At 41.9% G+C, this 17,226-nt stretch overlaps 1 protein-coding gene across 1 annotated transcript in view; it reads right to left on the reverse strand.

The window, feature by feature from the left end:
- LAMA4 (laminin subunit alpha 4) overlaps positions 1 to 17,226 on the reverse strand; it is a 152,643-nt gene that overhangs the window by 52,208 nt on the left and 83,209 nt on the right. The window contains exons 12-15 of the mRNA XM_021712850.1: positions 11,207 to 11,323; positions 5,068 to 5,216; positions 1,972 to 2,113; positions 1,278 to 1,374 (exon numbers count right to left, since the gene is read on the reverse strand). Coding sequence (XP_021568525.1) covers positions 1,278 to 1,374; positions 1,972 to 2,113; positions 5,068 to 5,216; positions 11,207 to 11,323 — 505 coding nt within the window. The remainder of the gene's footprint in view (positions 1 to 1,277; positions 1,375 to 1,971; positions 2,114 to 5,067; positions 5,217 to 11,206; positions 11,324 to 17,226) is intronic.

Consider the following 17,226-nt stretch of genomic DNA (forward strand, 5'->3'; position numbering starts at 1 on the left):
TGAGAAAATATATTACAAATTATCAAGAAGAGTAAAATACGCATGTTATTGCATCATGAAGATTGACATACTCTGTTCTTCACAACACAGGAAGCTAAAGCAATACATAGATATAGCAACATTATTTTAAAATATTTTTACTGTTATTATTCTAATTATTTACTGCTAATATTCCAATTATTTTCCAAAGAGTATGTTCACGACTAGGCTTATATGATAAATTAATTAGACTTATATTTTAATTAAAATAGAGAAACTTCATTACTTTTATTGCCTCTGTTTACCCAGAAAAAGAAAATAACAGTTGCTTTATGGCAATTAAATTATTAAGTATTCTGCATATAAAAAACAAAGTGCTTTATTTTCTTTATGTAGTGGCTCTTTGCAAAAGAAAAATAAAGAAAAATCATAATAGACGAGATTAATTGCTTTGATAAAATTAGTGATGTTTTTAGTTTCAAACTTGGCCTTTTTTTTTTGTTTACATAGTTGGAAGTTAGCTAGATAATTAATTTCCAACCTCCTTAGTCAATGCTCAACGATCCTTAGGAATGAGTTCACTACCTCAGAGATGAGTAATGTTTAATGAAATTCTTAGTACATTCAATTGTCTGTAAGAGTAACTCACAAGATTCAAAACGAGCGAGATTTCACTTTTATCTTTCCTCTTCTCTCTCTGTCTTTGATGTGTTTGCTTTAGCAGATGCAAACACTGGCCTTTGGAAGTGTTTCTTTCCATATGGTCATTAGGTTTGTCCTAAATACAGTAACTTGTGTAGAACACAAACTATAAGAAAGTGCAAATACCCAGATGGCTTTCCTGGCTCTCATCCTAACTGATGCTCACAGTGATAGCCTATTCCTTCGAGGTAAACATTTTAAAGGGCCCTCTGAAATGTTCAAGAAGAAATTATGTGCTATAATAGAGTTGTAGTGTTAAGTGTATTTTATGGTATTTTTTCCTTAAAAATTGGTATTTATGGCAAGTTTCTACTAACTAACACATTGGATTAGCAAGAATAGCCATCATATGTTAGATAACTATATGTTCTCACATAGTTTTACCACATGGGAGGTGTTTAAAAAAATGATAATTTATTTCAAAATATCAAAACTTTTTTTTAATACCTTGACTCTGAGTAGGGACTATTGCTACACTATTTGGTTGTAATATTATTTATTCTTTAATCCTAGATTTTGGAACTCTCTGTCTATATGTACAAAAGGAGGAAAGCAGTTACAAATCAGAAAGAAGATAGGAAAGTGAAGATATTTACTAGAATCTGCCTTTGCTTGCAGTTCTCTGGCTTGATTGAGAAGGTTCTCGCTTTCATCTTTATGGTAAATGATTTGAGTATCAATTCCACTCACAGCCTACAAAGGAATTGGGTGGAGAGAGTAAAAATGACAGTAGAACAAATCAGCTTTTCATGCTTTAAATTTAAATGATGATCAAAATGCCTATTCTAAACATCAAGCAAAATTCATACAGCTTCATTTGCATAGCCCAAAATCAAGGTAAAATGTAAATGTTACCACGAGGAAAATAATGTCTTTGGCATTTTCAAGACATACGGTTTTTCAGAAAAATTCAGGAGGCCTAGAACAGTACCCTGGCCAACGCCCCACCAAAGTTCTGGTCACATAGAAGCTACTCAAAAAAATAAATCTAAGTTGAAAAAAATCTGAAGTCATGCATAAGGCATCTTCTATATAAGCAGGAACTAGGCTTAAATATGTTTTTCTTTCAGGAACTTTGGCTAAAAAAAGCTGTCAAGGGAACTGGCATTTGCTGATGCGACAGCGCATCTTGAAGAACTTACAGATATATGGTCTTTCCTTAGTTCCTGTACCCATTTCTGCCTTTCGTATTTTATACTGGGCACTCAAGAGATGACATCAGAAAATATAAAAGTCATAAGGTGGGAAAAGGCAACATATAAATAAACCTTAAAACAAGATAATACTCACATCGTAAATTCGGTCAGTGATGTTCAGAGCAAATTCTGCCGTTTCATTGGCTTCACTTACATAATTGACGATATTTTCATAGACATTTGACGCATCCAAGGCCTTCTGTACCAGCCCATTCATATCTGAACTGTGCAAATTCCTGTCAACAATCAAACTTGTTATTTCTTCTTCTTACCTCCTTGGGAGATGGAGACATTTTTAGGGCGTGATCTTAATACTTCCAGGGTCACAGATGTGTCCTTCTTGTTACTTGAAGTCACCTGTCTTGGTAAGGTTTTCCTAAGCTCCCCTTCCTAAGGGTCACATCTTCTTTTCCTTTCTTGGCCTTTCCTGCCCCTGAGGCTTCACCCCATTTTAGCTCCATGACAGCTGCTTCCCTGGCAGCAGCCATAGGAAAAGGGAAAAAAGACTTAAAAAGCCCTCTGCACCTCTTTGAGTAAGAGTTTGTGTGATGGCTGGCAGGCAGAGGAGTACACCCATTGTATTCACTTATCCAAATCAGCATGGCTGGATCCTTTCCATAAAAGAGGCTCTAAGAGAGGGTTTTCAGTTCAGTCAGGGCACACACTGTTAAGGTCTGTTTCTCTCATAACGCCAGGTACATCCTGTAAGCACATGCCCACCTCAGCCGACCTTTACCCCTGCTCTTCTGCACCAAGGTCTCTGCCTTTGCCCCTTCTGCCTGTGTGAAGTTCACGGAACGTTTGCTGAGTACCCGTCAGGCACTGTCTCACACGCAGGGCCTAATGACGGTGTGTGCTGCTGAGGACTTAGGTCAGGTCTATCAGGGATACAATATGTAAATGCCTGGTATACTATGCCTAGCATCCAGTGAATGTTGAGGTTTATTATTACACCTATGCTATTTCCTGAATTGAGGTTTCAAAATACATGTATCCACACAATTTATTTTATTGATGAATACTTTTGCTTCCTCTATAATATAAACTCTTCTTCCATTTCCACAGTCATCTAAATCCTTTGTCTTCATTGTATATAGTTTAAACCCACCAGTTCCTTGCTTTTTTGCTCAGTCCCACACATAGATGACTAGCATCACCTCATTTATCCATCGCTTCTGGAAGGCTCTTGTGACCCACATGACAGTGCAGTTTCCTCAACCAACTGCCTGACCTACTGAGCTCAGTCAGCTGTTTCTCAGCCTCCTCCACCCGGCTCCAGGCCCTGCATGCCCCCTTGGGCTCAGAGCAACATCCCCTATACTTCCGCAGCCACTTGACTCTCTCTTGTCAAGCTCACCATCATTCTGTCTCTGCTGCCACAGGGCTGACTAACCCATTAGACACTGCAGGGGCCTGTAGAAATGTTTTCATTTTTTTAAATCAGAAGAAAAATGAGGATAATAAGGATGATTTTGTGAATCTTTATACTAATGCAGCCAGGAAATAAAATTTTTAATGAAAAGGAGGCTAGGCCCACACACATCACAACACAGCTCTGTTCGTAGAAGTGTTTCTAACCCAAATACTTGCTACCTGTTCTTTCTCACAATCCCTTCTTCTTAGAAATGACTTAGAGAATGAAATCCCAGGAAGGTAGATTAAAAAAGAAGTTTGGTTTTTTTTTGTTTTGGTTTTTAAAGGGATAAAAGAAACAGGGTATTACAAATATTTATAAATATTTTAAAATTTTCCTGGCTAGAGTGGTAAAATATATATCAAAGAGCTTAAAACAAATGCTTTGGTAACTTTATTTTTATTACTAGGCAAAAAACTTCCTCATCAGTCAAAATAAAAATGTGTTTTTGAAATGGAAACTTCTTAATGAATTATGTCTACCTTTGACCATAGCATGCAAATCATTGTGTATACCAGACAGATGATGAAGGACATTCACAATTTTGAAGGGAAAATGTCTACAAATTTGGATTTTCCATGAATATATTCAGTCAGAAATATTCTAAACACAAGAGGGACTTCAGGGCGATGGATATTTCTGATCCTGTTTCATGAAAGCACATAGTAATTGTCTTTAGAATCATGTTTGTTGAAGAATGACATTTAGAGAAGTTATGTATTGGGATCACAATCAAAGGGGCATAGTTATTAAAATTGCAAAAGAATGATGAAGAGAGCTATAGGATGGATCTCAAAAACAATATTCTACCTATGTAGTATATTTTCAAAAACAGTATTTAACCTTCACTGTATTGCCTTCATCAGAGACACATTTTCCGAGGTCATGACACCGAGCTGGATGTAGAACTCTCACACACCAAGATTTTAAGTGATCTCTCTCTCTCTCTCTGTCTCTTCACATGGGATTTGAAAGACTATTTGAAAACCTTGGCAATCAGAACTAAAAAGGTGATTTATATTTTGAGCAGAAGTTAATATTGGTTCTTCTTTCATTCATGACCTTTACTGGTCCTTGTTTCTAACTGCTGAATTTGTAGTCTTTCTCTATAATGATCTCATTATTTACCCATTATTTCAGGGTCATGAATTCAATTCCACTCTTTCAGTACATTTCAATTAACATTAATTGAGTGCCTAAGGGGTACATGACTCTTTTTAGACACTGAGAGGAAAATTGTCAATTGATTTTCTCTTAACAGGTGTTGAAATCAAACAGTTCCTGCTGGGCACTGCAAAGTGAAGAGAGTATTTACCAGAAATCAGTTATCTTGTCAACTCCCAACCAGCTTTACTTAAGACACTTGGGTGTAGAAAGCTAATGCTGTCTATGAAATAAATAGGTGATGGTAGAATTACACCTTGTAAAGGGATCTGATTCATTTGATAATATTTTATGCAGCAGTTATACCCTAACCAAAATGCCTTTGTCACCCTATCAATAATTGTGGCATAGACACCTCCCTCCCTGCCCAGAACACAGGTTTCTAATATGACAGATTTAAAATAATTTTTTAAAAAAGTTTTCACCAAACAATTACAGTGAACAATAACTGACTCTTAGATGGACCGACCAGCAAACAAATCAACAAACAGGGAAACCCAACCTTAACCAAACTGCTAAAACTGTATCCCAGTAACACTGGCATGTTGAATTGAATAATAATATTTTATGCAGCCCATGTAGACATTTGCATTTCTATAATCAGAATAATACCTGCTCAACTCGTCAGCTTCTTGCTGAAGGTTCTGTGCATGATCAATGGCTTCTCGGACTAAATCATGACTGAGGTTACTTAGGTTAGATAGTTTTCCTTGTAGTTCATTTTTGGCTCCATCTATTTCTGCATAAATCCCTGATGCATTCTAACGAAAAAAAAATTAAAAATGAGTTGAGTTTAGAAGAACACAAAACATTGTTTCCTAAGGCACACAAAAGGTTATCTCTATTCTTGCTCATTGTGAAGTTTAGTACATTTCAGGCCAGATCAAGTGTAAAGTATTAGAAGTAGGTATTTATCTACTTCTGCACATCATCAACTATTTCTTCTCTGTTGATTGCTTCTCTAGCATTCATGCAAGTGCTACCTTTTCAGATCTAAAAACAAAGCAAACGAGACCAAACAAAACCCTCTGCTCTCCACGCATCTCCCCAATATTACACTTCTTTTCTGTTCTCTTCACAGGAAAATAGTTCAAAAAAAGAAAGTTGATTATATCTCTATTTTCTCATTTTCGAGTCCCTATTTTGACCTATTCCAGTCTGATTTCTATCCCATTGCCCCACTGAAACAGAATTTCCTTAATGCCATCCGAGTTACCAAATGGATGTCGTTCAGTTCTCATCTTATTTGACCTCTCAGCTCCATGTCACGTGGTTGACTACTCCCTTCCTGAAACTCATTTTGTACATGGTCGCCCCTGGTTTTCAAGCCAACCACAGACCTATGATCTCAGCTAAGGATAACATAGCTGTGTGAATGGGAGCTCCCACAAACCCATGATGTCCAGCCTTGACTGGGCCCTCAGTGCTGAAAAGAGATTTGCTTTCATGCCGGGCTCGGTGGCTCAGCCTGTAATCCCGCGCCTTTGGGAGGCTGAGGTGAGTGGATTGCCTGAGCCCACGAGTTCGAGACCCGCCTGGGCAGCGAGAACTCATCTCTACAATAAGTCAAAAAATCAGCCGGGCGTGGAAGCGCATGCCTGTAATTCTGGCTACTCAGAAGGATCACCGGAGCACAGCAGGTGAGGCTGCGGTGGCTGGGAGCGGCCACTGCACTCCAGTCTGGGCGACCAAGTGAGACTCCAACTCAAAAACAAAAAAAGAGATTTGCTTTCCTAGTCACCCAGGCAGTGATTCTAAACACTGTCATCATTCCTGAGTCAATAAAATCTCCCTTCTTCACCCCATCTGACTCTAAACAGATTTTTCTTTATTTATAAGATACAAACTAACCGCACTCTCGGAGTTTCCTCCCTATGAAGGGAGCTCAACTAGTGAAACTCCAGACTTCTCCCCCTGTTCCTCACTCTGTTCCTGTGAGGGAGAGTGGTTGATTTGATTGGTAATTTTTTTCTTAGAGATGGGGGTCTCGCTATGTTGCCCAGGCTGGTCTTGAATTCCTTCAATCCTTAGCCTTCCAAAGTGCTGGGATTACAGGGATGAGCCTCACCTGGCCTGATGAGTTTGGGAAGAGTAACCCTGCTCGACTCCGCCCTCCCTCCTCCCTGCAGAGCCCCAGATTTCCTGTGTTTCTCCCCGTGAAAACTGCTTCGGGCAGACCTCCCTCTGAGCCTTCCCATGCTGCCCTTGGGGTGGGCACTGCTGACCCTTCTGGGACCACGAGCAGCCCCACTCGGCCAAGGGGCCTGAAGACACACCTTCCACACAGCGGTATCAGGAAGAGGTAACATCCTCAGTCTCCATGTTAACTATTTTATTTATGTTTCTACTTGTTTGGAATTTGGGTTCTGGAGAGGGGTACTATGCATGGTAACTGTAAATGATTTCCCCAATTTTTGGCTGCCATTCCCCGGCTCATCCCCCAAGCCCCATTTGTGCATTTATAGCTACATCTATATAAACATTTTTTTCCAATTTAAAGAGGAAAAAGGGTTATTTTTTTTTGTATGTTGTGCTGCCCATTCCCTCAGTCGTCCTCCTTTTTGTTCTTCTTATTCCCTAGCTACACTCTTCTTGGACATAAATATACCCACATGTCTCCCATTAAAAAACAAATAAACTGGCTGAGTGCAGTAGCTCATGCTTGTAACCCTAGCACTCTGGGAGGCCGAGGCAGGAGACTCACTTGAGCCCAGGAATTTGAGACCAGCCTAGGCAATACAGTGAGACCTCGTCTCTTAGCAACAACAACAACAACAAAATTAGCTGGGTGTGGTGGCACACACCTGTAGTCTCAAGTACTTGAGAGGCTGAAGTGGAAGGATCGCCTGAGCCCAGGAGGTCAAGGCTGCGATAAGCCATGGTTGTGCCACTGCATTACAGCCTGGGGGACAAAGACCCCATCTCAAACAAACAAACAAGCAAACAAAACAATAAGAACAAAACACACACACACACACACACACACACACACACACACACGTACAAAAAGACAAAAACAAAACAAAACTTACTCTTTGACTCTAAATTCCCTTCTAGCTTCTTCTCTTGCTTAGACAGAGTGAACGTCACAGAAATTGTTCTGGTTAAGGCTCCCAATACTTGGCCCCAAGTTGCCAGATTCATTTGATGTCTTCTCATCTTTATTTACTGGGTCTGTCTCTTGCTTGTGACAGTGTTGGTCACTGTCTGCCTTAAAATGTTTTTCCCCTCAAGCCTATAATCCCAGCATTTTGGGAGGCCGAGGCAAGAGGATTGCCTGAGCCCAGAGATTCAGAAGCAGCCCAGGCAAGTTGGTGAGACCTCATCTCTACAATAAACCAAAAAATTAGCATGCTCCTGTAGTTCCGGCTACTGGGAAGGATCACCTGAGCCCAGCAGGTCGATGCTGGGGTGGCTGTGAGTGTGCCACTGCACTCCAGCCTGGGCGACTGAATGAGACTATGACTCAAAAAAAAAAAATTTATTTTCCCCCTTGTTTCTGGGATTCTGCTTCTCCGACGTCTCTTCTTTCCTGACCAGGAAAGACAACTCAGAAGTGAGTATTCTTCTGGGTTTGACTGCCAGCCCCTTTCTCTCCTCTGAGTGTTCAGCTTCTCTCTCTAAGCCAGTCTTTTGGCCTTCTAACCCACCCTCCACAAACCTAAAGGAAAGCTGATCTTTCTATTAGGTACATCTGATCACATGACCTCCTTTCTCAGAACCAGCCCATTGCTTTGCAGGCATAAATCCAATTCCTAACATGGCTTCCTCAATGGGGCCCCTCCTCTCTCATCAGAAGCAACCATGCTGCCCATCAAAAGAGGACTGGATAAAAAAATGTGGTACATATACACGATGGAATACTATGCAGCCATAAAAAAGAGCAAAATCATGAATTTCGCAGCAACCTGGATGGAACTAGAGTCTATAATACTGAGTGACCTCTCACAGAAACAAAGATCCAAGTATTACATGTTCTCACCCATATAATGGACCTTGAACATCCAATGTAATACTATAAGAAAATGACTGACGGTACTGGGAAACTATGTGGGGGGGGGAGGGAGGTGAGATTAACAGTAGCAAATATCTGTCTGGGGACGGGGAAACACCTCTTTTCAACAGGGTGCCTGAATGAAACGTAATTGTATACCTAACCCTTAACTGTACCCCACAATATCATAATAAAAAATATTGATTAAAAAAAAAAAAAAAGAATCACAATTCCCACCATTCCTGCCCCCCATGTCCCACGGCTCAACTTTGGCTAACCGATTGTGGTCTTAATGCTCCCTAATATTTTCTGGCCCTTGTGCCTTTACCTTTCCGTGTCTGGAATAATTTTCTTTTCTGTTTGCTCCACCTGGAAAAGTCCTACTCATCCTTCCAAATTCAACTCAAATATCACTTCCTTGATGTAGCCAGAGTTAACCTCTTCAGGATGAGTTGAGTGTTGTCATGTTTCTATTATTCATATATCCCATTACTGTTATCATCTTACACACTTATTTAGCTTACCAGATCACACAATGTTGGAAGGCAAGAACTGAGCTTAATTTATTTTTGTATGCCCTGGAAGTCGCATAGTCCCTGGCACATAGGACTTATTTTTATGGAGACAATATTAAGCCACTAGCCATTTGGTTGACCATATGGGGAACAATACTTGGGGGGAAAAAAAGTTTTTAATTGTGTAAGCAGAAAAAATACCATGGTAATTCCACCTTTGCTCATTCATTCATTCAACAAATATTCTGTTTGCCTACTATGTGCTGGATGCTCTTTTAGGGACTAGAATGCCTGTGGATACAGTCTCTCCTTTCAAGGAACTGACAATTTAGTGGGAAGATAAACACACAGTAAACACACTATCCAATAAGTTAATAAACTACTACCAGGGAGTGAAAGGTATTTTGAATACCATATAGCAGGTGGGATGGGAGGAGTGATTGAGGGAAGAGGGACAGCAGGTGCAAAGGTCCAGAGGCAGGAATCAGTATGGTGTATCTGAAAAACAGAGAGAAGTTTGGTGGGCTGGAGGGTAGTGAGTGGGGCATGAGGTCAGAGAGGTGGGACCAAACCAGGCCTCTTAGGTCCACTCAGGGCCATGATAAAATGAGCTTGTTTCTTACTATTAAGTGTCACTGAGGCTGGATGTGGTGGCTCACATCTATAATCTCAGGACTCTGGGAGGCAGAGGCTGGGAGACTGCTTGAGCCCAGAAGTTTGACCACCCTGGACAACATAGCAAGACCACGTCTCTACCAAAAAAAAAAAAAATTCGTCAGGCACGGTGGCAAGCACCTCTAGTCCCAGTCAGCCAATGGGAGCCTATGGCAGAAGAATCTCTTGAGCCCAGGAGGTCAAGGCTGTGATGAGACATGATCATGCTGCTATACTCCAGCCTGGATGACAGAGGAAACCCCAATTCAAAAAGAAAAGTGTCACTGGAGGTTTTATGTAGTAGAAATGATGTCATTTGATTGTGCCTTTAGAGGATGGTCCTGCTACTAGGAGAATGAAGTTTGAAGGACAGGCAGGAGGCAGATGAATTGAGAGGGAAGAGGCTAGGAGAGAGGTTCTGTGAATACAACAGAGGGGGTCTCCATGTGGCCAGAGGATTACTGGAGTGGGCATTGTAGAGCAAGTGAGAGAGGAGTGTGGCTCCAGGAGGGAGGTGCTCGAAATGGCGTGTTGGGGGGAGGTGCAGTTATTGATGGCAAGAACTGGGCATGGCCATAGGAGGGACAGCAGAGGCGACCATAGGAAAGGCGTGCTGGCGAGGAGAAGTTGAGGCAAGGAGGTCGGAGTTGGTGGTCTCAGCCCTATGGATTCCAATGGGAGACAGGACGGAGAGAACAGGAAGCTTGCTGCTGAAATACTCAAAGGATGAGGCAGTGCTCAGATGACCAAAGTGGTGTCATTTGAAATTGTCATAAAGACAAGTCAAGAGTAATTTCATGATGGTTTGGCTCCCTGTATTTTACCGGAAAATTTCTCCTTTACAATTTTGACTTTTGTTAATTTTGACGGCCAGATTTATTCAACATACAACTCTCTGAGTCAAGAGTGAATTGGCTGGACTGAGGTCAACACTTTCCAGAGTTTTCTGTGATGGTATCTGTGCAATTGAATAAAGCAGCTACCAGCTGAATGTGGCACCGAGGACTTGAAATGTGGCCAAGGTGACCAGGCTCGGTGGCTTAGCCTGTATGCCAGTACTTTGGGAGGCTGAGGCAAGTGGATTGCCTAAGCCCACGGGTTTGTGACCAGCCTGGGCAACTTGGCGAGACCTTGTCTCGACAATAAATTAAAAATTAGCCGGGTGTGGTAGTTCCGGCTACTTGGAAGGCTGAGGTGGAAGGATTGCCGGAGCCCAGCAGATTGACGCTGGGGTGGCTGTGAAAGTGCCACTGCACTCCAGCCTGGATGATAGAGTGAGACTCAGCCTGCGTGAAAGAGGGAGACTGTAACTCAAAAAAAAAAAAAAAAAAAAAAAAGAAATGTGACGAATGCATCTGAAGAATTACATTTTAAAATTTTATTTAAGTAATTTAAATTTAACTAGTCATATGTGGCCAGTAGCCACCGTACAGTGTAAGAAACTGAAAAAATTCAGTTGCCTGATCTCATTTTTATAATGTCTGCCAGCCTGATAGATATGAATAGGATTTGATTATTCTTCTGTGACACTGGTCTGCTGTTCTAACCTGCTATAAACACAAACCTGAACAAGTCACATGTTCCTTACCCTTATTATATCATCAAGTTCCGAAAGAGTCAGACGAGGCGTTGTCAGAGAATCCACAGATGTGCTCAGAGAAGCGTTTACCACCTCTGCCTGTTCCCTCAGTCTTTCATGCTGTTTCTGCAGTAAGGAAGAGCAAGGAACAAAGGACGTGACTGTGTCTCTAGGGAATGCCCCAGGGAGAGTGACAAATGTAAATGTCAGTCTGCTGTCTCCGGAGCCAGACAAATCTGGATTTATAGCCCAGTTCTGTCCTTGCTGTGTGCCTTTGGGAATGTTACCTGTCCAGTGCTCAGTGTTGTCATTCATAATGTGGAGATAACAAAAATAAGCACCTGGGGAGATTCAAACCACTTCATTATGACTATTACTTATAAGACCAGCATCTTCAAAGACAGCATTTCAGAGAGGGCATGCAACTCTTTTTAACCATAATTTACATGGGAACTTTGGAGACAGAATTGAACATAGGCATTGTATTAGCAGTCACTGGAAAATGAATTAATTAAAAAAGCATTGATTGTGTGCCAATTTTGGGTCTGGCACCAACAGCCATTTGGACAGGAACAGAGTACATAAAAAATAATCTTAATTCCCTTTAAGAATTAAAAATAGTCCCATTATCAAGCACAGAATTATAATTTTGCTTCATACTCCTCTAAAGTCTTCATGTTAGATGCTTGGACTTTCTGAGAAAGGAAATTGCCCCGCTGTTAATATATTTTTTGACAGATACTTTAGTTTCTACTTTTCACTTTTGGGTTACAGAGGTAAAGATGCTGTTTTTTTCTAGAACTATTATATTACGGCTTCAAAGGAGTTTAGAGTTTGCAAGTAACACAGAATGAAATTTTAGGAGGGAAAGTAAAAGACTCATCTTACAATTTAAGTAAAAAATGGGTTGCAGTTACTGTAGAAATAGTAATTTAGGTTGGAGTTGAAGTCTACATGATGGTATAATCTAGGACATTATTGAAATAATGATAAAAGGCTAGATTGAGATGGAAATACTTTAAAACTTTCTAAGATCATCTTAATGTCCTTTCTTGCTTCCTGTAGCCTTTCCTGATGTAGTGGAAAAGAGAAATGAAACCGATCTTCTCCAAATAGGTTGCTGGAGGGTAGACTTGGGTCTAGAGACAGAAAAGAATCCCTTTTAACAAACACCAGGACACTTTAAAAAATCAATTTCCCCTCAATAGCTATCAAGCTTAATACAGTGCAACCATCTAGAGACCATTCCTCTTATCTCTACAAGGAGAGGTAGTTACGCAGCTCTGCACAAAAGCAATGCTGTAAAATGTGTGTATTAAAGTATACAGAGGAAGGGAGAGGAAAAGGTTGGTATTATGCAGTTCTCACAGAACTGTGTTCCTTTCACAGGGTCTGAGCTATGACCCTCTGTACACTCGTATCTGAGTTGCTGCAAGAGAACACTGTCAAAACTCTGAAGTCAGAGCCAAACTTCAAAACTGTGTGCTAACAGCACTATGTGACAAGCCCATTTTTAGGAGGTGGAAAGTGATAGCTTCAAGTTAATAGGTTTCTCCCACTTATCATATATAACATTCAACAGAGATGAATAAAATCAGCTTTGAAACAAAGATATTCCCACAGAAAGATGGCCACCTTGAACAAAATGATGTTTTGAAAACTAATAATTATGAAATGCCATAATTAGCACTATTCAGCATGCTTCAGCATCTATATAACAAATGCAAAAAACAGCAGTGTTTAGTAATTTAGAGGTTCAAGTTGGTATGAAATAAATAAGAGTATTTACAGCGAAGAAAAACCAGTGTAAACAAATCATTTCTGTGTTACTTAAGAGTCCTTCATGCCTTTGACCACCCACCTGTTCATCAACAAATGGAACACATGCAAGAGAACATGTTTGGTGTCAGGAAGATATAATATGTGCAAGCAGGAGTGCTGTCATTCTGGTGCTTACAATCTAGTGGGGAGAGACCAGATGCATACCAACACACACACACACAGACGCACTCACACACACCACAGTTATGCATCCAGCAGTTAGTGGAACATGGAAGAACACGTGCTGAGTGTGGTGGGTCCTAGGGATCACTTCAGGGTCCAAGCAATGATTGCACCAGTAGAGAGGAGGGAGAGAGGAACTCCTGGCAGTCAGGGTTCTTCATCCGGGCCTAAGGTGGACTGCCTGAACTTGTCTGCCAATCTTATATGTATGAACAAGTGCATGCTTTTCTCTTGTCAGGAACATGTGTGTGTGTCTTCCACAGTTCACACTGGATTCTTTAAGGGATGTGAGACCACCAGAATGCGAGAGCCACTGGACTCAGAGAGCAGTTGAGGCATGCCACAGAGGAAGGGATTTCACTTAGCTTAACGGCTGGATAGAAACATGCATAGATGAGAGAGATCATGGGCAAAGGAAACAAGAAAAAGTGCATGGTCTTCAGTGACTGGGAGGCAGGTTTTGTGGGGGTCAAGAAACACCCCATGAACAGTGGGCTTGGACCATGGATGGCTGTGCAATGGACCTTTCTTACATGGGAAGTCGTAGTAGGTTTTTGATGAAGCTTGACTGTATAGTTTCTATACAATTAGAGAGAGGCCTTGAAATCTGACTTAGTGGTAATGTGAAGAGGAGAGAAGCGGGGAGCCCAGGCAGGAGGCGGACAAAGCATCCTCAGCGAGACACATAGGGCTGGAGCACTCACTGCTCACGGACCCCTGAGGAGGAGGGGCTGGCCTGGAGCCTGGAGATCTGGAAGGAAGGGGAGATCCCTGGATGGGAAGGAGAACATTAGAAAGGGAAATTGGAGGGAAAAAGCTGATATTTTAGCAGATAACAGTGGGGCATAATCACATGACTCTTTTTTCAGACAGACACGGATATGGGACTCAGTCATGAATAGGGATGCAGACTCCCAAATTCCTGTGGAGGATGGAAGCAGGGAGGTCAGGTGGAGTCACTGAGGGGAAGATGAGGAAAAAGAGGTGCAATTTGAATGCTAGCTCCGAAGGTCGGGAGGGGATGGCAACCTGAGATGGAGCAGGACTTTCCAATGCCTCACTGCTATGCTTTTCTCTTTCAGAACTCTTGTTCATGCTGTTCATTTGTACTCAGCAGAAGAGTTTGTTTAGCAAAGCTAAAATGAGGCTCACCATCTGCCTGAATCCGCAAAATGCCAAATTCCTGGTTGTCACACACATCAGGTTTTTTAAAAAATTGTGCATAATACAAGTTTACTTAGAAATTACTTTTTGTTTAGAATCGAAGTGTCTTCATACAGGTGACGCAGTCCACTTGCTTGTTACATTGACAAAGTCCTGTGAGCCCTGATATGCTGACATTCACCAACCATGAGCACATCGGCTGGTTTATGACTATGCAGAGACTTTTATTCTTAGTTCATTGATTGTGCCTTATCCTTTCTCACTGTAGACTTTACAAAGGACTTTTGATGGCAAGATCCACTCCTAAAAATACACCAAAGGAGAACTTAGCGTGTTAACACACAATATGTTGGCATGTGTTCTCTAGCACAGGTCTTGGTAGAAGACAAAGCACTTGCAGACACTGACAATGCACAGTCTACGAGAACTGCATGTGGTTTACCGCTACAAGGAGTCAATGGTCTTGCTTTTTCTCAGTCATTAACTTCACTTTCTGCAGTTAAGGGGACTGCTGTGGTCTGGCTGGGGTCTCCTGTGTGCCATGGCCTGCCTTTGTCTTACCAGGACTGGTCTGGCTTGGCAGGTCCACTTTCCCCTTCAGACCCTCAGTACTGAACATGAATCAGGGTCTGCATACGGGAATTGTTGCATGAGGTTGCAGGGTTGTTGTACTCTTACTTAAATGCCCTGAATTCTCTCTTGGGAATATAACACTGTTATTTTATGAGCTAGGGGTATGGGCTTTCATCTCTCAGGATGAGAAGGATCACTTATTACTTAGCACGGAAAAGAGGTCATCAATGAACTTGGGCACAGTCAGACACAACTGCAGAAACTCCGCATTGGAAAGTCCTTAAGGTTTTCATTCAATCAACACATGTTTATGAAGGTGTTATTTTGTGCCAGGCATTGTGCTAAATGCTTTCAAGGATTCAAAGATGAAGAAACGACTTCCTGACTTTTGAAACCTGGAGTTCAGGGGGAAGACAGATCCAGAGCAGAAATCACAACACAGAGGCAAAGCTATGCACAAGGCATGGTGGGCCTGGGTTAGGGGTGGGTCTGCAGGAGGTGGTGCCTGGAGATCTAAAGGATGGGTGAGGTTAGCCAGGTGAGGAGAGGAGAAAAAGAGGTCTCCACTCTAGGCAGGGGGATTACTGGCAGTGTGATACTGCCTGACCTGAATGCAAGAGATGAGGCTGAGGAGGCTGTAGGGTCAGATCAGAGAAGGTTCCAAATGCTGTGTGAAAGAGCACTGAGTGTCCGACAGCACAGTGTCTTTCAAATGTTGGTAAACATGACTCACACTAAGGAATGCATTTGATGGCATGACCCAGCACACATATGTAAGGTAGAAATGTAAAACCACACCTTCTCTGTGTGGCGCCTTAATATTTTCCATTCCATTTTCTTTTATATTTTTCTTTAAAAAAATTCTGATGACAACCCTCCAAATTTATTGTATAACTCACCAAATGGTTCACAAGCTCTGGTGTCAGAAGCACCACTCTAAGTGGTGAGAAGATGAAGGGTTTGGAGGCGAGGAAGCAGTCACTGTCAGACCGTGATTTGATCCACTACTAGGCATTTTCCCTGCAGGCCAGGGAGGGTGGCTTGAAAGGGAGCGAGAATAAGGAGAGAGAGGAGGGGGCTCTTTTGGTTGGGAAATGACGAAGGCCAGAACTAGAGACATTGCAGAGGGATGGAAAAGAAGGAAGAGAGCTCTAAAACTGTGCAGACGGTGAAATCAGGGATCTTGATTGACTTGGTGTGAAAGGGCAACGCTCCAAGGGCAAGGCAAGTCCCCTCAACTATCTTGGAACACCATTTTGTGTTATACTTTTATCGTGTGAGATCATGATGCGTTTGTTTAACAAAAAATGCTATCCTGACAACTATTACTCTAAAACATTTTGACTAAGGGTTTCTCCTATTAGAAAACAGTTGTGATGAGGGTAGTTTGCTTTTATTTAGGAAATGTTATTAGTCTTTTTTAAAAAAAATTTATTTAATTTTTTTGAGTTGGAATCTCACTCTGCCGCCCAGGCTGGAGTGCCTGGCCACTGCAGCCTCGACCTGCTGGGCTCCGGCGATCCTTCCGCCTCAGCCATCCAAGTAGCCGGAATTATAGGTGCGTGCTACCATGCCCGGCTAATTTTTTTTTTATTTATTGTAGAGATGAGGTCTCACCCAGTTGCCCAGGCGGGTCTCGAACCTATGGGCTCAGGCAATCCACTCACCTCGGCCTCCCAAAGTGCGGGATTACAGGCTGAGCCACTGAGCCCGGCCTCGTTATTACTCTTACAGAGGGTCAATGATGAGGGAGGTCAGAGCAGAGAGCATGGTTTAAGTTGATTTTGCTGACCATGAAAAATACATAAGTGAATTAGCGAACTTGCTCATAGGTGGTTTCTATTTGTTCACATTGTTTTTCCCTCGAATCCTTATAAATCTGCTCAAACATGCATGGGTTGTCCTATGGACAGGTGGTTATTGTGAGTACATGCATCGCTTGGAGCAGACACGCAGCCACTACCAGTGGTCAGTCCTCTAGGTGTGGGCATGCACACATCTGCCACAGGATGACCACCTTTGCAAGCTGTGGCCAGGTGTGGGAGTTTTCCTTGCCTCTTTGCATTGATAAAGCCTCAGCCTTTATCTTCTTATCTCTGCAGCTGCTGACCAGTGGGGCTGTGAGATTTGTTTATTGTGCCATTTTCAAAATTACACCCAGAACATGTGGTTCTGGGTTGCTTTGGTGTTCTAGTGTTCTCAATATTTAAAAAATTACATGAGCTGGGCTCGGTGGCTCAGCCTGTAATCCCATGCTTTGGGAGGCTGAGGTGAGTGGATTGCCTGCT

The sequence above is a fragment of the Carlito syrichta genome, unplaced genomic scaffold (genome assembly GCF_000164805.1).
Source record: "Carlito syrichta isolate Samal-C Ts95f unplaced genomic scaffold, Tarsius_syrichta-2.0.1 Scaffold303669, whole genome shotgun sequence".
NCBI classification, from domain to species: domain Eukaryota; kingdom Metazoa; phylum Chordata; class Mammalia; order Primates; family Tarsiidae; genus Carlito; species Carlito syrichta.